Here is a 25,412-nt window from a genome sequence, read left to right as displayed (position 1 = left end):
AATTAATCATGAACGATTATTCAAGATTTTAAAAAATTAACTCACCAATATATCATATTAGAGTCAAATGAACTAATTTTAAATGTTAGGAAACATCATTAAAATTAAAAATGTATATTATGTAAACTAGCAAAACCAAAAGTAATCTACCATGTGGGCAAGAGAAGAAAGGCAATTGAAGGAAAGCGTGATTGATTGAATCAACCTACATCAGCAACGCATATCATCTTTTGAGGCCAAAATAGTCTCAGCTGCGATACAAAATTTAAAGTCAAAATGTTCAACAATTCCTTGTCTGGGCATTTGTAGGTATTTGGATTAGCAAATGTCAAATATATTAAATGCTATCATCAAAATAATTCTGAAATAAATTCTCTAAATCAGATATCAGGTGTTTTAGTGCTACTGTTGGATCAAGTCTGTAAATTCCATCAGGATCACCTAACTGCCTAAACCAATTTTGTCACAAATGTAGGGACCACAGAAAATATAATATTGTAGCAAAATCAGGGAGAAGGGCCCAAAAATTCATTGAGTTAAGGTTATTATGTTACTTACTTCCTTCACGTGTCCTTCACGTGTACATGCCTCTCCTGATGGCCACCATTGCGCCATTCCACTTCTGACACCAATGTAGCGAACGGAGGGAGCGGAAAGCCACCGTCCGAGACCCAGACCTCATTTAAGTGGTCTCAAAACCAAGACATCTAGTCTCCATCTCTGGAAAGGGATACTAGGGCTTTGTGCTGTGTTTATGTAGCCTTCACACCTGGCCTGATGGAGAGATATGCTTAGATGTTTCCTTGACTTCCCTCCCCCCTATCTGTGAAAGGGCCCAAAAATCCATCTGAAAGGTCAGAATCATATTCTCCAGGGTAAGGGCCTCTGGCAGCCAGGGAATCAATTATTGACAACAAATAGAATTGGCAACACAGATGGCCAGGCTCAAAGTGCCCCATGTAATTTATTTTCCCCTTCTGCCATTTTAAAACTCCTAGATTTGCTATTAAGGATAATCTCCCATTTCCTTCTCAAACTCTTGTAGTCCAGATACTAAAAAAATCAAGCAATTTGTGGTAGAAAATGTAATTACTATACTTAAAACAACTTGGTGTAGTTTATTGGAAGTCTTATCATTACCTACAACTTTTTGAATGATATCCAATGTAGCCAAGGTGGGGTTAGATTCTATCCATAAAACAGGGGCCTGTTTAGTGGGGTGCAATACCCTGAATGTTGAATATAGAAATTGTGTGTAGAACTGATATTATCCACTTTTCTGCATTAGTTCTAAACATTCTGTAGCGTCGGACCCTCTTGAATAAGTCCCAGAGTGTCACAGTCCTTCACCAGGGTCATAAAAAGACAGGTTGCGTGCCATGGTTTCCAAGTATCAATTGAATTTGACAGTAGAACATATTCATCAGTAGTCCAACTTTGATTTTATTCAGCAAAGCATATGCCTATTTTACGAACAGTACAGAAACAGAGGGATTGTCAATCATCATACAAACGGAGCAGCGGTTGTTAACATTTCAATCATGCAACAAGACAAGTGAAAGAATTGCAATGGCATCATACTTGTGTTTTGAGTTGGAGAAAACCATCCACAAATACAATTACTGAGCCACACGAAAGAGGGGGAGATCAATATGATCTGAACAACAGCCCAGGAGGCTGTCTGTCTTCTGTCAATTTCCGTTTAATAAGATAGACGTCACCATCACTGCCATTTCAGTGCCAGGAACAAAATTATTCTTTCTTCACAGAAACGCAGGTTGCAAACTGGAATGGAACCAGCCATTTCTAATGTATGGTTTTCAGTAGTTTCTATAGGTTACCTACATTGTTTACTTTTTCAATCAAATGAGTTGAGGGCCCATGGATAAAAAAAAGTTAGAGAAGGCTTCAAAGACAGGATGATGATGGTGAATGTTTTGTAGGACAAAATATGTAATGACTGAAGCAAAAGTCAATCTATGTGAATCTCAAAACAAAGACATACCAAATTTCATGTTTGGACCATTTGTCATGGTTGAAAATCAAGCTGAATGTTATTTACCCTATTACATAGATACCGTTCCAATTGTTGAGTTGCAGTTTAAGATGGCATATATGGTCAGTTAACTGTAGGTAGGATGCTAAGGTGGAGACATGGAACATGTTGGGATAGAGAGGAGAAATGTGAACACAAATATCTTCAACAGATGACAAGTTTATTTCAACTCAAATAATTTACAGTTGCACTGGAGAAAAGTTTTGGTCATCGTTACCTTTGACCCCTTATATTCACATTTAAACAGAGGAGCTATTTACTGGGATGGTGCAGCAGGTTAGTGCAAAAGGCATAATGTGCTGCTATAAGAATTGAAGGAAAACCAGGTCAAATGGTTGCCATGCTCAGTATTGGGGGATGGATGTCGTAACATTTAAGGTCCGGGTGAGAACACATAACTAATATCCTGTGCTGTGAGAGTAAGGTCAAATTCATATCTAAGATACCTCCTGTACCATAACACAAAATGTTGGTGATCGTATAGTCAACTATACTACATACAGGGTGTGACGAAACCCAGGGACACATTTGGCAAGATAAGCCCGATGTGATGCCTATGGAGATCATTCTGAATGACGGGATGATGAGCATGAACTGAAAGCAAAACAGACAGACCTACAGCCATCTACATCGAGGACAAAAACAACAAAGTAATATTAAGGCAATCTTTCAAATGGGCAGGCATTTCTCACAGGGAAGAAAAGGACAAAATCATAGGCATTACAATGAATGGTTGCTGGGCTGACAAAAAAATGCTTTGTTTGTCACCCATCAACCCAGGACACAGTCTTTACTATGTACTTATGAAATGACACACTACAATGTAATATATTCAGCTCTGACTGAAAGCACTAGACAAAAAGGATTTGGATGCACCCACCTACAGCTGCATAGTTTAAACCTTAACATGAACTTCTGAACTAACAAGAGAGGAGAGATCAGTGGAATTAATGCAGTTCTATGGAGGGGGGCATGTATTGTATGCCACACTCGGTTAGCTACTGCAGGAAAACCAAGTTGATATGACAGCACCCTTAAAACCCATTTCAAGTGAAATCCAATTCTAAAAATGATAAGGAATCCATTCAATCATCCTCAAATAAAAGCTAGGATCATACTGACTAATGTTTGAGAAATTGACAGATGAAAAATATGCAATTTAAAAAAAGTAATTGCAACAAGAAAAACAATATAATGAAAATACTGTTGTGTCAAAACAAAACTGGAAATTAAAGTTTGGGGTAAAGGCTCTGACAAAACTAAAATCTAATCAAAAAATGGTACATCACATTCCAAATGGTTTGGAATAAATGTTTGTACATTTAGTTATCATAGTTGTAATGTTGGATCGCTGCTGTAAATTGATTGTGTAGCTTTTACATTCATTGAGTATATCAATAACGAAACAAATTGAAATAATAAAAAAAAGAAGAGGTGAATGAAAATTGATTAATCGTTGCCAGTGAAGAGCTTTGTCATATACAATAAATCATTCCACAATTACACACTTCTCCATTACCAGAACCCACACTAAAAACAAGTGCTTAAAATAGAGCACAAACAATTATTAACATGCATTCCAACTTTCAATTACTCAAGGGCCTACCAGTCATCAGCATACACTAAATTCAAGGAAAAAGAGCGTTCTTTCTGCTATGCATGACAAGCTTAGATGTCAGAAGTATCACAACACTTGATTTAAAGCAACAAGCTTATTGGAAGAACATAGGAGATGGAGGTTGACATTTTGTTGCTACCAATCTTTCTTGAAGTCCACTTGACATAGACAGGCCTCTTGTCAGTTAAAATGTAACTTCCAGGTGCTATAAAAGGCGTGTGGCCTAAAACACTCCTGAGGCGGGTAAGCTGGCCTTCCACACACAGAGACACAATTGCAGGACTTTCAGAATGCAAGCAAGGATAAACCACTCAAGAATACAGTGAATGATGAAGAAACTAAAGGGGAAGAGAAAGGCAGCAAAATCTTATTTCAGTGTGACAAAGGCCCGTTGTCACGAGGAAACCAAAGATTTTTCACCATACACACATGAAGACACGTAGGAACTTGTATTACCCGGACTGGATTATGTGAGGGTCAAAATGTGTGTGTGACGAAAATGGGACAAAGACTGGTGACAATGTGGAAGTGCAGTTCCCATTCAGTCAATTTTGCGTTAGGACTTCTAGCTTTGCTGATATTGCATTTTGGAATTTTGTCACCAATGGCACGGGGGGGCTCAGGCAAACTGTTTCTGTACTGAATTCATGAGTTCCTACAAATATTTACACAGTAGATACAGGCACTTATATGTCTTTGGTTGGAGTGATCCAACATTGCAGAAAAATGCATTCACAGAGCTGTACAGCCCAGTATTATTTTCAGGGTTCAGTAGGCAACTGTTCTTTTTTAATTTTACTTCATCCTCGGTTATATTTCAGTTCTGATGGCGATCCTAGAGTTCTTCTTACCCCTCTGACAAGGCCACCTGAGGAGAGAAAAAATAATTTAATGCCGCTGCAGAATCATCCCTCTAACCGACCAGTCTGTCACAGCGTACAAATGAGGACCCAAGGGATGTTATGCTGAATAACAGCTTCCTAATGAGCCAAGTCAACTGTAAAACAGGAGCAACCAAAGTTGTAGTGCTCAGGCATGTCGGGAATGCTCCGTCAGATACTGTAAATCAGACACCTGGAAATCTGTTTAATTTTCAAGTTTTAATGTCACAGGCACAAGTATGTATGTGCATATATATATATATATATATATATGTGTGTGTGTGAGTGAGCAGATTGACTGAGTGTGTGTGTGTGTCGGGCCTGTGAGTGTGCATAGAGTCAAGTGTAAAAAGAAAAGGTCATTAAGGATAACTCCGTATGTGTGGCTATTTTGCTAGCTATGTCGTCAGTCTTATTGCTTGGGGATAGAAGCTGAGAGCCTGTTGATGCCAGACTTGATGCACCGGTACTGCTTGCCGTGCAGAAGCAGAGAGATTAGTCCATGGCTTGGGTGGTTGGAGTCTACCGATTTTCCAGGCCTTCCTACCACACCACCTGATATGGATGTCTTGGATGCCAGGGAACTGTGCCCCAGTGATGTACTGAGCTGTCTGCACCACCCTCTGTAGCAAGGTGCTATTGCCATACCAGGCAGTGATGCAGCCAGTCAAAATACTCACAATGGTACAGATGTAGAACTTTGAGAATGAGGGACCATGCCAAATTTTTTCAACCTCCTGAGGTGGAGGCGCTGTCGCTCCGTCAATGTGGGCATTCTCGCCCCCTCATTAGCTCCTTGGTCTTAATGATGTTCATGGAGAGGTTGTTGTTCTAGCACCACACTGCCTGGTCACTGACCTTCTCCCTGTAGGCTGACTCATCATCGCCAGTGATCAGGCCTATCACCGTCATGTCATCAGCAAACTTGATGGTGATGGAATCGTGCGTGGTCACGCAGTCGTGGGTGAACAGGGAGTATAAGAGGGGAATAAGCACACCCCTGTGTTATGGGCCAGCGTGGCGGAGGTGTTTAACGCTAAGCTGTAGTCAATGAACAGCATTCTCATAGGCATTCCTCTTATCTAGGTGGGTAAGGAGTGTGGAGAGCAATTGAGATTACTTCATCTATGGATCTGTTGGGGCGGTATGCAAATTGAAGTGGGTCTAGGGTGTCTGGGACAGAGTTAATGTGTGCCATAACCAGCCTCTCAAAGCACTTCATGATTATAAAAGTGAGCGCTACAGGGCGGTAGTAATTGTGGTATGAAGCCTTAAGAGTTCTTTGGGGATTACAGACGGAAAAGGAGAGGTTGAAAATGACCGTGAATATGCCTGCCAGCTGTCCTGCGCATGATCCGAGAACACGCTCTGGAATACCGTCGGGTCCTGTGGCCTTGCGGGTGTTAAAGACCTTTTCTCACATCGTTCTCGGAGAGCGAGATCACCCAATCCTCTGGGTAGGACGTCCCTCACACCCGGCACGATGTCGTTGTTGTCAAAGCGTGCATAAAATGCATTAACCTTGTATGGTAGAGAGGCATAGTTGGGCAGATCACGGTTGAGTCTTCCTTTGTAATCCGTAATGGACTGTAGCCCCTGCCACATGCAGCGGGCGTTGGAACCTGTGTAGTATGATTCCACCTTATTCCGGTCCTGCACTGTTGCTTCAAGATTGTCTACGATAGCTCTGTGTGCAGTAGCACCAACCTCAGTGTTAATACAGGGCTTTTCTTCGGGGAAGCAGCAAACCCTCACCGTGTCGACAATGTCGCTGATCCATTTTCCAATGAAACCGGTGACGGGGGTGATAAACTCATCAATGTTAAACATATTCCAATCAGCGCTAGCAAAGCAGCATAAGCTCCGATTCTGGTGACCATTTCTCAACGGAGAGTGTCACAGGTACTTAATGTTTGAGTTTCTGGAAGCAGGAGTACAGAGTCGTGATCTGATTTGCCAAATGGTGGATGAGGGTGGCCTTGTATGCTTGCTTGTGGGCATCACTTGTCATAGTGAAGCAGAATTAAAATAGCTGGCAACTAGAAAAACTGGCCTCTGGGTATAGATTTTCTTGCTTGATTATAGCCTTGTACAGTTCACTAAGTGCCAGCTTGCTATTTTTCTTATCCTGAGGTGGAATGTATACAGTCACGATAACAGCTGAATACAGTCACGATAACAGCTGAAAACTCTCACGGGAGGTAGAAGGGTCGGCATTTATTGGTTTAATTAACAAAACGACAGTTTTACCCCAGAGACTCAGCAATATCTTTTCACACTGTTGAATGCGATATAAAAGGTGACTAGCTGTGTTGTGCTGTGTATTATTGCTCTGTATTGCATTCTGTTGTACCTTTTCACTCCGGGTGAAGTTTCCCCTAGATACAGATCTAGGATCAGCTTTGCCTCCCCCAAACCTCTACCATTAATGGTGGAAAATTATAAACTGACCCAATATCAGTGTCTAAGGGCAACTTCACCCTACACCTACCTACCTTTTCAGCGCAAAAGTCTGGGTTGGTGGTTGTCCGTACTTTCCCTGGCCGGCCCTTGATAACAGCATAACAGAACATGGTGATGACCATCACAAAGAGAAAGTAGCTGGTGTGCATTAGGTGTAGGTTGATGAGTGAGCGGTCGTCCTGCAAAAAGAGAGAAATAGCCTCAGTGTCAGGTAAACAATACCTCATGAAGGACGACATACTGCATACTGTACTTGGAAACTGGCTATTTTCTCTAATAGCAACCCCCCCCATGTATTGTTCCTGTCATTTCAAATATAAATAATGTTTTAGGAAAACTGGTTGGTAATTGAATAATGCCATTGGTCCCCTAGGATAAATCTGGTTAAAGTCAAATGTAATTTAATTGCAAATTGTGCTTCTGCAATATTGCTCTATCTTTAGTCAGTTAGAACATATTAGCTAATGTGCACTTGGGGATTTAGATTTACAGTTTCCATTATGAATGCATTATAAAATTGAATTGGAGAGAACACAGAAGGATGATAAAAATAAAAATCACTCATGATATGAAGTTACACATAATTAAACTAGACAAGCGCCTATGTCCAAGCTGTATACCAAAAACAGTACTTATCTTCTTAAATGGACTCATTTTGATTACGTACACTACATGGCTAAAAGTATGTGGACACCGGCTTGTTGAACATTTAATTCCAAAATCATGGGTATTAATATGGAGTTGGTCTGCCCTTTTGCTGCTATAACAGCCTCCACTCCTCTGGGAAGGCTTTCCACATTGCCACGGGGACTTGCTTCCATTCAGCCACAAGAGCATTAGTGAGGTCTGGCACTGATGTTGAGCAATTAGGCCTGGCTCGCAGTCGGCGTTCCAACTCATCCCAAAGGTGATCGATGGGGTTGAGGTCAGGGCTCTGTGCAGGGCAGTCATGTTCTTCCACACCGATCTCAACAAACCATTTCTGTATGGACCTCGCTTTTTGCATGGGGGCTTTGTCATGTTGAAACAGGAAAGGTCCTTCCACAAACTGTTGCTACAAAGTTGGAAGCACAGAATCGCCTAGAATGTCATTGTATGCTGTAGCTTTAACATTTCCCTTCAATTGAACTAAGTGGACTAGACCGAATCATGAAAAAAACCCAGCCCCAGACCATTATTCCTCCTCTAGCAAACTTTATGGTTGGCACTATTCATTGGAACAGGTAGCATAATCGACCAACATACATGCCCAGCCTCACTAATGCTTGTGGCTGAATGGAAGCAACTGCACGCACCCTTCCAAGAAGAATGGAGGCTGTTATAGCAGCAAAGGAAGGACCAACTCCATATTAACGTCATGTTTTTGGAATGAGATGTTTGACGTGCACTTTTGGCCATGTAGTGTAAAAGGCTTTACTCTCAAACGTTCTCAGTCTAAACCCTCAGCAAGGTTATCCACAAACACAGGCTGCGTCTGAAATAGCACCCATAGGGCACTGGTTAAAAGCTGTGCACTAGAGGATACGGTGCCATTTGGGACTCGGACATAAAACAGCACTGCTGCAGACAGTGGCTGCTGACTCACGTCTGGCACGATGACAGTCAGCTTGGGGTTGAGGGTGTGGTACACCTTGCCGATGGCTCCTTTGTAACACCAGAAAGGGTTGTAGTCCTGCGTGTACTTGGTGTCCGAGTCACGGGCCGTGGTGAAGATCTTGTACCAGGACGTGGCGTTTGTGTAGGTCTCTGGGACACAGTGGGGCGGTTGCCTGGAAGGCAACATTTAATAAACTTGAATATCTTGCCCTGTTCCATTCTATTTTATTATGGTCAGGAGACGTGGTCATGAAAAATCTCTTGGTTCTATGTTAAGACTATTCTGTTTGGACCATGAAGTTCTGCACCAATGCTTAGTACTCAGCTTGATAAAACTTGAATTTAATACAAAAGTCTCCTTGTACCGTAGTACAACTGATATTCTACGAACAGTGTGCACTTAGTTGTCAGTGTTACTAATGTGAGGTTATTCACTGTCATGAGCAAATGACTGATGATTCCATCAGTTTTATTCCAATGTCAAAAGTAATTTTTATATTTCACTATACGTATTACAAGATTGCCTAAATGAAAGTCCAACATTGACTATCAAATACAGGTCTAGTCATGAAATGCAAAGATCATTTAGTATATGGATGCATCACAATTCAGGGGTTTAGTGGCACTCACACTGTGACAGGGAAGACGTTGCTGGCAGCAGTGATGGTCATACAAGTGCTAAACACCACTTGTTCACAGTGGCTGTGCAGCACGCACTCATCAGAATTCCATGACGCTGGCAGTGTGAAGGTGATGTTCATCTCCTCGTGGGCATCCCTGCCTTTGAGGACACACACACGTAAGCAATGTTCCCTCTAAGATGCGTGCAGCTCCCCTCGAACTGCCACACAGAATAAGATTGAACTTCACTCAACTTTCTACAGTTCTCCCCTTTAGTTAACACTGTCAACGTTTCGCTCCACTTTGGGAATTGTGAACGAATCAACGCAATAGCCACTCTCAATGTAATATACCGAAACAAAAACTAACTACGCAAGATTTAGTATGCAAAAATAATTGTGCAAGAGACGTTCTTATAGGTAGTGCCATTAGAATAGGATTCTATTACACTGACATGCAAGTCAGTACTCTACACAGACCGATGCGCCATAACCAATCAGAGTTGCAGTAGGCCTATATGCAAATAGGCATTGCCATAAAAATCTCTTGGTTCTATGTTAAGACTATTCTGTTTGGACCATGAAGTTCTGCACCAATGCTTAGTACTCAGCTTGATAAAACTTGAATGGATCTGTGCCATTCACTTTGAACTGGACTGTGTTTAGGCTACAGCATGAGCGGTCGTGAGTAGACGCGCTTGTTATGAGATCAAAGTGAGAGTTGCATGTAGCCATGTGTACACATTTGTTCATATTCTTTGCTAGTTAGTGAGTTATTAGCCCAGTTATAGCTCATTTTAGTCAACAATGGAGAGTGGTTGCTTTCAACAAAAGCACAACATGTGCACATTTCTATCCATGTCTTAACTTAAGGATCGGACCCTTTTAAAAACGTTTTTTTTTTTGGGCCTAAAATTACATACCAAATCTAATTGCCCAGTATCTGAAGCAAGGATATGCATTTTTTTTTAAATATATATTTTTTTACCTTTATTTAACCAGGCAAGTGAGTTAAGAACATATTCTTATTTTCAATGACGGCCTGGGAACAGTGGGTTAACTGCCTGTTCAGGGGCAGAACGACAGATTTGTACCTTGTCAGCTCGGGGGTTTGAACTCGCAACCTTCCGGTTACTAGTCCAACGCTCTAGCCACTAGGCTACGCCGCCGCCCCATTTTCTTGATACCATTTGAAAGTAAACACTTTGAAGTGTGTGGAAATGTAAAATTAATGTAGGAGAACATAACACATTAGATCTGTTAAAAAAACTTTTTTTTAAAGCGTTTCTTTTTCATCTTTGATATGCAAGAGAAAAACCATTATATGACATAGGACTCTCGTCATAATTTCAATTTTGACCAATAGATGGCAGCAGTGTATGTGCAGTGTCAGACTGAGCCAATGAACCATTGCATTACCGTTCAAAATGTTGTATTAAGTCTGCCCAAATGTGCCTAATTGGTTTATTGATACATTTTCAAGTTCATAACTGTGCACTATCCTCAAACAATAGCATGGTATTATTTCACTGTAATAGGTACTGTAAATTGGACAGTGCAGTTAGCTTAAATTCTTGTTAATCTTTCTGCCCATATCAGATATGCCTATGTCCTGGGAAATGTTCTGGTTACTTACTACGTCATGCTAATCACATTAGCGCACGTTACCTCAGTCGTACCGCGGGAGGGCGGGGGGGTTGAGCATTGATCCAGTAGAGGTTAAAAGGGACAGTGTTGTATTTTGAGACAGCCAATAAGGTAAGTAGCCAATAGGCAGCATAATGTCTGATTCTGTAAAGTAGTTTCTTGCATCAAACACAACATGTTCAGTCACCTCCTTGTCTGAAGGACAAGTGGATAAACAGGTTAATGGCAAGCCCTGCATGTTTTTGATTTTCTTAGTCTCATGGAATGTAAGCATTGAACACCACAGAATGGCTGCTACCGTAGGCTGAATGATAGAACGGGGATGTGTTTTTCTCCATTGTTTTTCTTAGTAGGCATACATTATGATCAAATAGCCACAGTAGCCTACTTGGCCACTTAAAATGTAAAGCTAGTACAGCCTCACTGTTCACAGTTAACATGCACTGGAAGTTGCACTGGAAGTTGCAGAGTTTGCTCAATGCCAAAATTGAGGAAACGTTGCTTGTAAGTACTCCTGACAGGTAAAACAGCATCACAGTTGGCCCCTGGACATGTAAAGAATGTGCAGTTGACAAGAGCTCCACTGTAAGGAATACGACATATGTCCTGCAACAGCCCATTTAGCCTCCATCGATATATGTAATTCAATTCACATGTAAAGTTGTATTTTGGGGGGGGGGAACTAACGCTGACTGCAGGGTTTTTTCTGCCATTGAAATCCTTGGGCAGGGCAAAAAAACTATTGGGAAGGAAAAAACAGAGTGTAAACGACTTAATCAGATATCATACAACAACACGTCTGCCACGCTGAGCTGCATCATTGGTGCCCCTCAGGGGTGCGTGCTTAGTCCCCTACTGTACTCCCTGTTCAGCCATGGCTGAGTAGCCAAATGCAACTCCAACGCCATCATTAAGTTTGCTGTTGACACAAGTGGTAGGCCCGATTACAGACAACGATGAGACAGCCTATAGGGAGGTCAGAGACCTGGCAGTGTGGTGGCAGGACAACAACCTCTCCCTCAATGTGAGAAAGACAAAGGAGCTAATTGTGGACTACAGGAAAAGGCGTCCCGAACAGCCCCCATTAACATCGACGGGGTTATACTAATTGCAACAAAAAAAAAAACGGGGGGGGCACATCAATACCTATTCAGTCTGGGCCTGAAACACACTCCATAGCAAAAGAGGCCAAAGGCACTTTGTTCCTCTCCCTACCATGGGACAGACGGAGTAGTATCTGGACTACTAGCCTCTGATTGACTATACAATGCTTCACTGTTCACTCCCACTGAGCCACTCTTTAAGCTCCCCGTGAATTGTGGTAACTCAAAACCTATCGATAAAGGATTTACTGAACCACCAAAGCACTGGCTAACAACACTCAGACTCCTGAGGAGTTGTGACAAAAACACAAAACAAATGCTTACATAAAGGATGGCTACTTACAGTCATAAAGCCACCACTTTCCTGCATCCACTTACAGGTGAATCGAACTCACAACTAAATAATTAATGTATTGGCTTGGACAGTCAAATAACACACTTCAACACAGAGGTTTTTTTTTAGACTTTGCATCCACCATAGTTGCTGGACCTGTGCTGAAAAGGACAATGTGAAAGAAAACATTTAAGCAGCTCGGTACAATAGTGTGAAAAGGATTAATGCACATAGACCCTGTAACATGGAGGAAGAAGGGACTGAAGACACAAGTGGACTCACCGGCCAGGCCGACCTGTCCCACCAGCACGGTGGCGTAGAGGTGGGTGATGTTACGTGAGTAGCCCCCGAAGGGCCTCAGTGGGTCCAGGGTAAGGGTGATGGGAACAGAGATATTGATTGGGCCCGGGTCCTCCAGAAGCAGCGGGGCCTGGGTGCTGGAGCGCGCCTGGCCACTGGTCACCGTGCTTTCGGGCGTGGTTGACTCGTTCAAGCTGTGCTTGAGCGTCTCATTCTCTGATACGCAGAAGTCAATCTCGTTGAAGCGCAGAAGGAAGATGTTCCAGTCCTGGAGAAGGGGAGGAGACTGAGTCATGCATCTATCCATCTGTGGCTGTGCTGTTGAATAGCACAGCTTATGGCTGTTGACTATTTTTAAATCACCAATAATATGGTTAGGTTAAATTGTGACTATCAAGTCACACTTCAAGAAATTAGTTCAGCTAAATGAGCTAATAACTTTGATGTATGACAGCCATGTATTGTTCAGCTTCAGATATCAAGAAACCTCATGCTGCATGGGTTTTGTACATGTTCCTATGACAGCATCCATATTGATGTACCAGTGGGAGGCGTGTCCCTCCTACCTCAGTCATCTCTGGGGATTTGATCTCCTTGATTTTGAAGAAGTAGCCGATGGTGAGGAAGGCGATGGCCACGGCGCTGACGCTGACCATAAAGATGACCAGTGGTGGACGATTATTGATGTAGCTCCTCAGGTTCTCCAGAGGATTTAACAGGTACACCTGCAGACAGACAAGGCATGCACACCTAATTTGGTTTCACTGTGCCTCAGGCTCATACAATGCCAGGTCTCAACTCATCAAGCTTGATGAAAAGTGTCAAAGACAAACACAATGGACACAAATACTCAAAGGCATTTGCTGTGTGGCTAACTGGAGAAAATAATGAGCTTGAGATACTGGCATAACATTTATGAAAAAACAGCATGGTTGATTGACTCAACTGGGGCACAGAGGGGGATTGTTTATGACAATCATTAATTGGCATTTAGTCCACACCGAAGTGGTTTTCAAGGTTCAAGAAACGTATTGCTGCAAAGAGGGAAGAAACAGTATCAGAGCTTGCATCCCTGCCAGAAAACAAGCGAATTAGGTGGCGTGAGGTAATGAGAATGTCTACTTACCTTTTTCATCAAAGACATGAACACACATCTGACATAACTCCATAGTGAATTGCGTGAGTACATCCCTGGGCCCTCAACAGGGCTGCCAAACCACTACGCACGTTGCCAAAGAGAAACTACTGCGCTGCTTCCCCCTTCTTTGTATACAGCGAAAAATAGATGCCTGAAAGTCAATGTCCTTAGCTCACACTAAAATGGGGTGCCATGCAACCTTGCATAAGACCTGAAAGACAAGGGATATTCCTGTTGAAACATGCTGCACACACTCTGATTGTTGTTGTTTATTACTTAAGGATCTATTTTAGCCTCATCACAGGCTGCTTGTTGGCAAGGTCTTCGGGATCCAATTTGACAGAATATAGAAGGCATGAATGACAACAATGTACCTTGGTTAGTACAATTCTAGTTGAGGTGGTTTACAATGCTAACTAGCTAGCTCCCTATCTACCAAGTAAAGTAGAATTACATGACTAACGTTAGCTAGCGCTGGTTGCCATATTAAAAACGAAAATAATACACAAACGTTAGCTAGTAGTTAGCTTGTTAACGTTAGTTAATTCACAATGTATTGTGTCGATGTGAGTATGCTTTAACGTTAGTTATCTAACTAACGTTATGGCTGCAATTAGTTAACGTTAGCTAGCTAACGCGTTAAATACAATACATGAATGGCAATATACTGCCACTGGTAATTATTTTGGCTAGTTAGTTAGCTAACATATGGATTGCAAGCAACCGAGTTGATTATTTGTAAACTACCTAAACTAGCTAACTTTAGCCAAAACAATCAACATTTAAAGCAGATGGTGTACTGTAACTAACGTAGTTATGCTAACGTCGTTAGCCATCTAGCTAGCCAAATACACAGAGACCGGTATTAATTAAAGTTAGCCATCCGAACTATAGTAAAAGGCTTTACTTACGTGGGGTGCATGGCGTTAGCTATATCGAACACATGTTAACAATAGATAATAGTTAAATATAATAAAAACTCACCATTTTCTCAGCGCGCACGAAGTTAGCAGATATTATGTGGCTTCGCTGACGGGCTAACTAGCGCGCGCTACTATACTTGCTAGTGGAGTGTCTAGTCGCAGAGTCCCGGGAAAAGTAAAGACCGGAGAATGGGGACAGTCGGGATTTTAGTTTTGAAATAACCACTTACTCCTTTCCATTATTTGCCTATCCCAGCGAGGCTCAAATGTTACACATCTGTTTGTTTATTAACCTTGTTTTACTCGGTCGTTTCCCCCCCACTGCGGACATATGTTGCTAGTTTTACGTACTATTTTAATATTCTGAAGAATTTACGCCAAATTTCTCCATAAGTGCGTTCACAGGCTACACATTTAGCGTAAGCGATGACAGAGCATGTTCAGAGTGTTTGCACGTTTTCATATCCGGAATTACGTCACGACCATTTTCTCTGGAATAGCTTCCGAAAATATAGCGGCATTATATATATTTTCAAAAACTTGAAAGCATAACAAACTACCATGGATAGTTTGTCAAAACTGTAAAGTTGAATTGCACGTAGACCATGTAACCATTTAGACATCTCACATTAGTGTGGACGGCTTGCTAGCTTCTTTCTGGACATAGCTACTGCTAGCTGCCTAGCTAGCTATGTGCCATGGTTGTTCTCAGAGATGGCATGTGTCCTGGATTGAGTGAAGAATTGGTTGTGGCTTTACGAGCAGCAGACATTACAACAGGTACGTGGGTTTTAATCAATTTGTTTACTCGGGTTAATCTAGCTAGTTGATGTGGCAATGTTGGTATGACAAAGTATTGAAATACAATAATAATACAATCAAAGTTGCATTATCCTTTTTTTAAGTGGAAGATCTGGTGTCATCAGATACAGAAGACCTTGCTCAAAAATGTTCCGTGTCCTATAAGGTAAAACATGCATTTCTATAATCATTATGTGATCTTGCAGACGTTGATTCAACTTTGATCTGACTTTATTACACGAGCATCATGACCATTCGCCTGAGTAGGGTTGTGACAAGATGGAGTAGTGCTACGACCGGAAGTGACATTTCTTGGCATGTTAGGAGAACATTTTAGGTAACCCTAAACCTTTTCCTAATCTTAATCTAATTATCCTGACCTGCTCCGTTAATTCTCCTAATACAGAGGTGTCAAACTCAATCCATGGAGATCAAGACAACCAGGTAAGGGGAGTTCCTTACTCATTAGTCAACTTAATTCATTAGTCAAGTACAAGGAAGGAGTGAATACCAGCAGACACTCGGCCCTTCGTGGAATGAGTTTGACCTGGTACTAACCTGTTGCGTAAGTTCTCCTAACCTGCTACGAACAAGTTACTTCTGGTTGTAGCTGTATTCCACCTAGTCAGAACCCCTGAGTAGCCGGTTCTCTGCACATAGAGAATTAACGTGATGCGCAGATGCCTCAGGAAGCTCCAGATCTTTTATTGCTGCAGACAAAAGATCCTGATAAAGTTGGATCCACAACCACTCCGTTTCTATAATGAGACAATGTTACAAACACTTTTGGCCACAGACTAACTTTGCATTTCAGGCCCTGCTGGCTATACGCAGAGTGCTCCTTGCCCAGCACACAGCATTCCCTGTATCAGGTGCTGATCTATATGAAGACCTGCTGAGTTCAACAGCCATCCTCTCCACAGGCAATCCTAGGTGAGAATCTGCACATCACATTGAAGGCCCTACATCGAAACTGTCTGAGGGACTTTCTATCAGCCAAAACCAGTCAAGTGCTTGTAGTCTTGATGAGTATAAAAAAAACAGAAGAAGTCTAGCATGAGACAAAAGCTATTGGATAAAGTCTTGAGTGTCGATAATTACAGTTGAAGTCAGAATTTTACATTCACCATTCACATTAACCAATTATTCACAATTCATAACATTTAATCCTAGTTAAAATTTCCTGTCTTGGGTCATTTAGGATCCCCACTTTTATTTTAAGAATGTGAAATGTGAGAATAATAGTAGAGACAATTATTTATTTCAGCTTTTATTTCTTTCATCACATTCCCAGTGGGTCAGAAGTTTACATGCACTCAATTAGTATTTTGTAGCATTGCCTTTAAATGGTTTAACTTGGGTCAAACGTTTCTGGTAGCCTTCCACAAGCTTCCCACAATAAGTTGGGTGAATTTTTAGCCCATTCCTCCTGAGAGAGCTGGTGTAACTGAGTCAGGTTTGTAGGCCTCCTTGCTCGCACACGCTTTTTCACGCTTTTTCAGTTCTGCCCACACATTTTCTATAGGATTGACGACAGGGCTTTGTGATGGCCACTCCAATACCTTGATTTTGTTGTCCTTAAGCCATTTTGCCACAACTTTGGAAGTTTGCTTGGGGTCATTTTCCATTTGGAAGACCCATTTACGATCAAGCTTTAACCTCCTGACTGATGTCTTGAGATGTTGCTTAAATATATCCACGTAATTTTACATCCTCATGACGCTATCTATTTTGTGAGGTGTACCAGTCCTTCCTACAGCAAAGCACCCCATTAACATGATGCTGCCACCCCCGTGCTTCACGGTTGGGATGGTGTTCTTCGGCTTGCAAGCCTCCCCCTTTTTCCTCCAAACATAATGATGGTCATTATGACCAAACAGTTATATTTGTGTCTCATCAGACCAGAGGACATTTCTCCAAAAATTACGATCTTTGTCCCCAAGAATGCCCCAAAATTACGATCTTTGTCCCCCAAAAAATCGAATGAATTGCAAAGTCCCTCTTTGCCATGTTAATGAACTGAAAAAAAAACATTTCCACTGCATTTCAGCCTTGCCACAAAAGGACCAGCTGACATCATGTCAGTGATTCTCTCGTTAACACAGGTGTGAGTGTTGACGAGGACAAGGCTGGAGATCACTCTGTCATGCTGATTGAGTTCGATAACAGACTGGAAGCTTCAAAAGGAGGGTGGTGCTGGGACTCATTGTTCTTCCTCTGTCAACCATGGTTAGTTGCAAGGAAACACGTGCCGTCATCATTGCTTTGCACAAAAAGGGCTTCAGAGGCAAGGATATTGCTGCCCATAAGATTGCACTTAAATCAACCATTTATTGGATCATCAAGAACAAGGAGAGCAGTTCAATGGTTGTGAAGAAGGCTTCAGAGCGCCCAAGAAAGTCCAGCAAGCGCCAGGACCGTCTCCCAAAGTTGATTCAGCTGCAGGATTGGGGCAGCACCAGTACAGAACTTGCTCAGGAATGGCAGCAGGCAGGTGTGAGTGCATCTGCACGCACAGTGAGGCAAGGACTTTTGGAGGATGGCCTGGTGTCAAGAAGGGCAGCAAAGAAGCCACTTCTCTCTGGGAAAAACATCAGGGACAGACTGATATTCTGCAAAAGGTACAGGGATTGGACTGCTGAGGACTGGGGTAAAGTCATTTTCTCTGATGAGTTCCCTTTCCGATTGTTTGGGGCATCCGGATAACAGCTTGTCCGGAGCAGACAAGGTGAGCGCTACCATCAGTCCTGTGTCATGCCAACAGGTATTGCTTCTCAGCCAAGGGAGTGGGCTCACTCACAATTTTGCCTAAGAACACAGTCATGAATAAAGAATGGTACCAATACATCCTCCGAGAGCAACTTCTCCCAACCGTCCAGGAACAGTTTGGTGACGAACAATGCTTTTTCCAGCATGATGGAGCAACTTGCCAAAAGGCAAAGTAATAACTAAGTGGCTCGGGGAACAAAACATCAATATTTTGGGTCCATGGCCAGGAAACACCCCAGACCTTAATCCCATTGAGAACTTGTGGTCAATCCTCAAGAGGCGGGTGGACAAACAAAAACCCATCAATTTTGACAAACTCCAAGCATTATGCAAGAATGGGCTGCCATCAGTCAGGATGTGGCCCAGAAGTTAATTGACAGCATGCCAGGGCAGATTGCAGAGATCTTGAAAAAGAAGCGTCAACACTGCAAATATTGACTCTTAGCATCAACTGTCAATAAAAGCTTTTGACACTTATGAAATGCTTGTAATTATACTTCAGTATTCCATAGTAACATCTGACAAAAATATCTAAAGATAGTGAAGCAGCAAACTTTGTGGAAATTAATATTTGTGTCAGTCTCAACTTTTGGCCACGACTGTACAGTTGCAAACTATAGTCTGACTCTTTTATGGCGGTTTTGGAGCCGTGGCTTCTTCGTTGCTGAGCGGCCTTTCAGGTTATGTCAATATAGGACTTGTTTTGCTGTGGATATCGATACTTTTGTACCCATTTCCTCCAGTATCTTCACAAGGTTCTTTGCTTTTGTTCTGGGATTGATTTTCACTTTTCGCTCCAAAGTACCTTCGTCTCTTGGAGACAGAACGTGTCTCCTTTCTGAGCGGTATGACGGCTGCGTGGTCCCATGGTGTTTATATATACTTGTGTACTATTGTTTGTGCAGATGAACGTGGTTCCTCCAGGCCTTTGGAAATTGCTCCCAAGGATGAACTAGACTTGTGGAGATCTATATTTTTTTTAATGAGGTCTTGGCTGATTTCTTTTGAGTTTCCCATGAGGTCAAGCAAAGCGACACTGAGTTTGAAGGTAGGCCTTGAAATACATCCACAGGTACACCTCCAATTGCCTCCAATGATGTCAATTAGCCAATCAGAAGCTTCTAAAGCCTTGACATCAATTTCTGGCATTTTCTAAGCTGTTTAAAGGCACAGTCATCTTAGTGTATGTAAACGTCTGACCCACTGGAATTGTGATACAGTGAAATAGTCTGTCTGTAAACAATTGTTGGAAAAATTACTTGTGTCATGCACAAAGTAGATGTCCTAACCGACTTGCCAAAACTACAGTTTGTTATCAAGACATTTGTGGAGTGATTGAAAAACTAGTTTTAATGACTCCCATCTAACTGTATGTGCTCAAATCATATCAAAATGCAGCACTGTTAAAAGATTGTTACTTATCAAATTGAACCCCTGGGACGGCAGGTAGCCTAGTGGTTAGAGCGTTGGACTAGTAACTGGAAGGTTGCAAGATAGAATCCCGAGCTGACAAGGTAAAAATCTGTTGTTCTGCCTCTGAACAAGGCAGTTAACCCAGGCTCTCATTGAAAATAAGAATTTGATCTTAACTGACTTGCCTAGTTAAATAAAGGTAAAATAAAACACAGTGCTACGACAAGCATTAGTTTGGCTAAACATGTGTACATATGACAGGGGAAGACCGGATACATACACAACAATGTAAATCACGGTTATGTGATGGTATTACAACAGACAGCAGAAAACAAATTTAAGGTTGTGGCCGATTCCTGTTACATTTGCATGCAAAATCTCAACTTTAATGTCTTACAGCATGAACAAACAAAATATATATGAAACTGTTGATGTGTGTGTCTATAGTACACCTTGGGGGGAGTGTATATCCCAAAAAGCGGACATATAAATATTAGCATGTTGGAGAGATATTGCAAATAAGAGGTGCTATGGATGTTACATGAAATGGACAAGCTTTTTGACAAGAATGAACATATTAGCATAAGTCTGTGAGTTTGTCTTAGGTCAAAACATGGTTAGCCATTTCGAAGGTAAGGCTTGGCTGAACACAAACATTATAATTTTAAAAAGATTGTCATTCCCATTAATACTTTAGGGAGGAAAAAATACTGTTATGGATGTTACACCACACAAAGTCTGAATTAGACATTCAAATCAATCATAACACATTTGTTGTCGTCTGAAACATTTCTAAAATGTCAATTGAAGGCATAGTAATTTAGGAATATATAATTACAGGATAGCCTGAATGTATGCAATTTTCTACGTTAACCCCTTACACTTTGGAGATTATGGGGACATTATCAGACCTAAGGTAAGGACCTGAAACAAGACTGAATCCAAATATTACACTTTTGATTGTGTATTTTAAATTTACTGTACCTTTTAGCAGCATTTTGTCTCAAAAGAAATCTGAAAATACTCTGGATACATTCAGTAACATAATAAGAATATTAATTGACATTTTGGAGTACGTGCAAGATAGAAGGGGGAAAAAAGGTACAAGGGTTTTAGTGAAAGGACTAACTGCTGTCTCCAAGTGACCATACACCTCTCCAAACTGTGTACAGTTCCAAAGTAATTTCAATGCACTTTTATGACAAGGAAAGAGCCTTCAACTATAAGGTGCTTTTTTGACCTCTCCTAGCTTTGCTATTGAGGAACTGATGCAAGCACAGTTGTAGTTTTTTTGTTTGAAATACAGCCCTGTGTCCCCAACATCACACAATTACTGTTCTTGTTTTATGCAATCCAAAAGCGTACCATTATACATTTGCAACCTGGGTCAGGTGGGCTTAATTTGAAGCTAAGTTATAAAATACGATCTTAGTGTTAGGCTTTCAAAAGGCACTTCAGACAAACCGATTTGTAATTTTGGTATACATAGAATGGAGTCATGAGTGCATTCAAGTGCATGTTCTGCAGTAGATTTTCTTCACAATATGCCAAACAGGCTCATTCTGTTCAGGACAACCCAGGGTATAACGCATGTCATCCTTGTAACTGTGGATCAAACATAGCGATCATGAACGTTGATAATTTTAATTACATGAGTTTTCAAATTTGGAAAATGTGAAGTGCGCATTTGGACTCATGGGTGTGTGGTTTGCTTGTATGACATCAAAGCAGTGTCATACAACATGTGCAAAAGAAGCCCAGCTAGCTGGAGAGGTGGGGGCATCTTCTTGGTGCTGAAATTTCTAATGGCTGTGAGTCAAAACCCATAAAGGCTGTGAAGCGGAGAACAAATTAGTCGCTTATTAATGACAATTTCCTATTTTCAACCGGTATACGGGATGACTGGCTGTGAGTGGAAAGGGCTACCTGGTCAAATTAAGCCTGCACTCCGACATTAAGACCTTAAGGATAATTATGAAAGTGGTTTCATTTGTTAATGACTAACTTTTGCATGCTCAGGTTAACTTTCCCACTGAATTGCCCTTTTATTATTGTACTATGACTTGATGGGTTGGTTTTAGCACCTGGCAGGACTTCATAGCCTTGGTGAATGATAGTGTTTGTTTTCTTCCAGTCTAGATAAGCTTCTAGACTCTGGCTTGTACACAGGAGAGCTCACAGAGTTGGCAGGAGGCCCTGGAAGTGGAAAAACCCAGGTGACCTTTTTCCCACAATCGTATATCATGTCATTGGCAAAGTTTACACCTTACTTATTAGTGTGGTTGGTTTTCATAGAATGACCCAATGGATGCTGGTATCACTACTTTCTAGTGTATTGAATACAACATGTTTATGCTGCCCACATTTCCCTCTCTTTTAGGTGTGTTTTGGTGTTGCAGTGAATATATCTTACCAACTGAAGCAGAGAGTCATATATGTTGACTCAACAGGAGGACTGTCGGCAAGTCGCTTGCTTCAGATGCTCCAAGCGAAGTCGTGCAATATAGAAGAACAGGTGAGCTGGAAGAGGCTGTGACAATGAAAATCTAGTTGAATTAACATGAATTTTCATCAAAACAATTCTCACCACACAGTTCTTACCCGTTGTTGTGCAGATGGAGGCTCTTCAGAGAATCCAGGTCTTTCCGGTGTTTGACATTTTCTCGTTACTCGGCTGTCTACATCATTTTCGATGCGTTGGACTTCAGCAGGTAGTCCTTTGAATGTGTTGTCCCCCAAATGGCACCTTATTCACTGGTGCAGTAATTTTGACTGGTCACAAAGGGCTCTGGTCAAAAGTTGTGCACTATATAGTGAAAAGGGTGCCATTTGGGATGGGACTGTATTTGATGTTGCTGAAATATGAATTAAATTGAGGTAGTTTTAAGATAACGATGACAGATTTTTTTTTTTTTTTACAAATTTTGATCATTCATAACTGAATTCAATCATTCTTGCATCCGTCTTGTCATATTTTACAGGCATCTGCGGGAGGTGGCTCAGTCAAAGCTGTAATTGTGGATTCAGTGTCAGCAGTTATTTCTCCCATACTGGGAGGCAAACAAAATGAAGGTACTATGATAAAGTTTCTCATGTGATATTGTCAAGTAGATTATACCTGTTCATTTATCACATATCTTAATAACATTCCCTTTTGAAATAACACACTGTATAAAAGGACAGCCAGTAGAACATAATTGATTTAATGAAGAGAATGGCATAATTGTACTCTCTGCAAAGGGAGTCACCATTGTGGTTTTGATATTAAAGGCAATTTTAGAGTTGTCTATTTATATAATGACCTTTGGTGATTGGAATTTCTAGGCATGTCCATGATGATGCAAGTGGCAGGGCTGTTGAAGACAATCGCCAAAGACTTCAATGTAGCCGTTCTGGTGAGGGCAACTGATGAACTATTGTTTTTGGTCCTGTTCGGATATCTACACTAAGGGGGAGTTATTTTGAGACATGAAAGGTTGGAGAGAGTCCGATTCAAACCATGCTAACTGGTAGCCTAGGCTGTACGTGTGTAGCGAGGTTCACACAGGCCACACAATGTGTTGTAATATTTCAAATTGGCAGCAACTAATGGGGATCCATAATAAATACTAGTGTGCTATGACCTGTGAGCCTAATCAAATGCCACAGTGATAAGAATCATGTACCCTCAGGTGACAAACACTGTGACCAGAGACGGCAATGGGCAGCTGAAAGCCGGACTGGGCCAAACGTGGAGTCACGTACCTAGAATTCGGATTCTACTGCAACGGCTCGAGAGGCCGGGATCTACTTGTTCTAGCGTACGCACTGCCACTTTGGCCAAGTCCTCAAGACAGGTGAAGTGTTGACATGGGCTTGTCCATGTTAGTAATTCATTCTTTGTCCAAATAAGATTGAAAATAATGGACCTCATGACATTTTCTGCCTCAATTCTGTGAGATGGAAATCTGTGGTATAACCCAAAAATGTGATGTCATATGGAATCCTTTCCTGCAGAATGAGTGCTGTTGCACTGGAGGTGTTCAAATAGGATCAAACTTAATGGAGATTTAACCTGTTCCGTCTCTTAGCCTTGTCATCTGAAAGAAGAGTTTGACTTGCAGTGCTGGGGCAGGTCTGAAGAACAGCTGTATGGAATATCAGGAAAGAGGAAGCTGGAGAACACTGAGCCCAGCTAGGCCTCAACATCCATGTTGGTACTCATTAGGTATCAAATGGAAGAAAACTGACAAACGGAGAAAAGGATATTCAAACCAGTTTATTTTAAACATTAGCACATCAAAGGTATTGTGTGAATTAAAGGATATTTCTGACATCATAGATTTGTCACCTGGTTGCACTCTGGTTTACAAAATTAACAAACTCCAATTTAGTGTTCCACTTGGCCATAAAAAAAAAAATAAAAAAAAAATTGTGACAGTATTCTGCTAGTCTTTCCCCCCCCCATCTTGCATTTCATGTGGAGAACATGCATTGTTATTAGAAGCCCTCTGCTAGATACTATGACAGTCTACTTTCATGATTTGTATCATTGGACATGTCCAAACTACTTTAACTCGTCCTAATAGTAGTTATCTACACTACACACTCGATCAAAGGAACCCCGTTTGAAGTGAGAACGTTGGCTTTGAGGTAGGTCAGCTGGACCTAACCCGTTCACACAGCATGGGCACACAATTGCAGAAACCAAACTGATAAAGACTATCTTAAGTAATTATGGTTTATTTGAACCAATGCTTCTCGGATACAAAAAAATACTGGAAACAATAAATAGAAAGATCCATGGATGGAAACATTACTCAGCCCATAGTAGACAGATACTACTCCTAGGCCGACATAGTTAGGCCTATATATCTTTCTTAACTCTAATCATACTCTGCCATGACCATCACAATATCCCACGATCTGGTCCTGTGTCCTTGTGGTTATATCATTCATAGCAACATTCAACTAAGTTTATATCGATTTTTAGCTTGGATCAAGCTCAGCTGTAAAACATGATCAGCGTATAATGGTCCATTGTTTGTTAAGCCAACACACTTCAAAATCGCACCAGTGTTTCAGGGGGGGGGGTGTAATGTTCATCAGCAGGGAGGCACCACCCGTCTCTTGCGGATACACTCCCAGATCCAGCCGGGGGTGACTCTCTGGGCATGGCTGTCCTCCTCTGGCTCAGTCAGGGTGTGTGTGGCCGAAGCGGCGTCATACTCCGGCACCAGGTCCCCGTCGTAGGCCACAAAGTAGCGCCGCAGCTTGGTGTGGTCCTGCACAGAGTCTGGCAGGACAAGCTTGACACCACTGAAAATGTCCAGTAGAGTCTGGGGAGAGCAGGAAGTCTTTAAGACACAATCCTTAGTTTAATTTATTAAAATGACAGTAAGTATTACAGATTGCACCTTTAACTAAATACAGTATTACAGATAGATCATCCAATAATAAAAACATGTTCTAATATTTCATCTGCTAGTATGTCTTGTTAGAACTTTTTGTTTAGAAGAATTTGAGCATAAATCACAGTTGGTGACAAATGGAACAGAAACAATGAAGCACCCACCTTGTCATTCCTGGGTTCTGCCAACATGGAGGGGGCCATTTTAGTCTTGCTTTGTCCATTCTTGCTTTGTCCATTACTGTGATGGACAGTTTCAGTCTTTACCTGGAACACATTGGAGCCCAGATATATTTCAGCCTTGCATCCTGCAAAATGTATTCTGGATGTGAGAAATGTAATGACCCAATAAAAAAAAAGT

General features: G+C 41.5%; 3 protein-coding genes across 7 annotated transcripts in view; 1 reads left to right on the top strand and 2 right to left on the bottom strand.

The window, feature by feature from the left end:
* Nucleotides 1-1,419: 1,419 nt before the first annotated feature.
* Nucleotides 1,420-15,035, bottom strand: tmem248 (transmembrane protein 248). 2 transcript variants are annotated; one of them, XM_035779837.2, is made up of 8 exons: nucleotides 14,741-15,035; nucleotides 13,745-13,967; nucleotides 13,185-13,343; nucleotides 12,601-12,886; nucleotides 9,245-9,395; nucleotides 8,604-8,787; nucleotides 7,051-7,197; nucleotides 1,420-4,542 (listed from the first exon to the last, which is right to left on the bottom strand). In XM_035779837.2, the coding sequence occupies exons 2-8, from the start codon at nucleotides 13,805-13,807 to the stop codon at nucleotides 4,522-4,524; spliced, it is 1,011 nt and encodes a 336-aa protein (XP_035635730.1). In that variant the 5' UTR covers nucleotides 13,808-13,967; nucleotides 14,741-15,035; the 3' UTR covers nucleotides 1,420-4,521. The 2 variants fall into 2 exon arrangements, with proteins under 2 accessions (XP_035635730.1, XP_035635731.1); XM_035779838.2 differs by lacking the exon at nucleotides 13,745-13,967.
* A 94-nt stretch (nucleotides 15,036-15,129) lies between these two features.
* rad51d (RAD51 paralog D) lies at nucleotides 15,130-23,980 on the top strand. Of its 2 annotated transcripts, XM_035779839.1 has the most exons (10): nucleotides 15,139-15,459; nucleotides 15,585-15,646; nucleotides 16,295-16,413; nucleotides 21,797-21,878; nucleotides 22,043-22,177; nucleotides 22,278-22,373; nucleotides 22,644-22,734; nucleotides 22,987-23,057; nucleotides 23,334-23,498; nucleotides 23,733-23,980. In XM_035779839.1, the coding sequence occupies exons 1-10, from the start codon at nucleotides 15,378-15,380 to the stop codon at nucleotides 23,838-23,840; spliced, it is 1,011 nt and encodes a 336-aa protein (XP_035635732.1). In that variant the 5' UTR covers nucleotides 15,139-15,377; the 3' UTR covers nucleotides 23,841-23,980. The 2 variants fall into 2 exon arrangements, with proteins under 2 accessions (XP_052385644.1, XP_035635732.1); XM_052529684.1 differs by lacking the exon at nucleotides 23,334-23,498 and having other exon boundaries at nucleotides 15,130-15,459.
* lig3 (ligase III, DNA, ATP-dependent) overlaps nucleotides 23,906-25,412 on the bottom strand; it is a 25,804-nt gene continuing 24,297 nt past the window's right edge. For 2 of the 3 annotated variants that reach the window (XM_035779826.2, XM_035779828.2), the window contains exons 20-21: nucleotides 25,217-25,318; nucleotides 23,906-24,998 (exon numbers count right to left, since the gene is read on the bottom strand). In XM_035779826.2, coding sequence (XP_035635719.1) covers nucleotides 24,747-24,998; nucleotides 25,217-25,318 — 354 coding nt within the window. In that variant the 3' untranslated portion in view covers nucleotides 23,906-24,746. The remainder of the gene's footprint in view (nucleotides 24,999-25,216; nucleotides 25,319-25,412) is intronic. The other variant, XM_035779827.2, reaches the window with a different exon arrangement.

This window comes from Oncorhynchus keta, chromosome 11 (genome assembly GCF_023373465.1).
Source record: "Oncorhynchus keta strain PuntledgeMale-10-30-2019 chromosome 11, Oket_V2, whole genome shotgun sequence".
Lineage (NCBI taxonomy): Eukaryota > Metazoa > Chordata > Actinopteri > Salmoniformes > Salmonidae > Oncorhynchus > Oncorhynchus keta.
The sequence above is the reverse complement of the archived record's forward strand: the minus strand, read 5'-3'. Positions and strand labels throughout refer to the sequence as shown.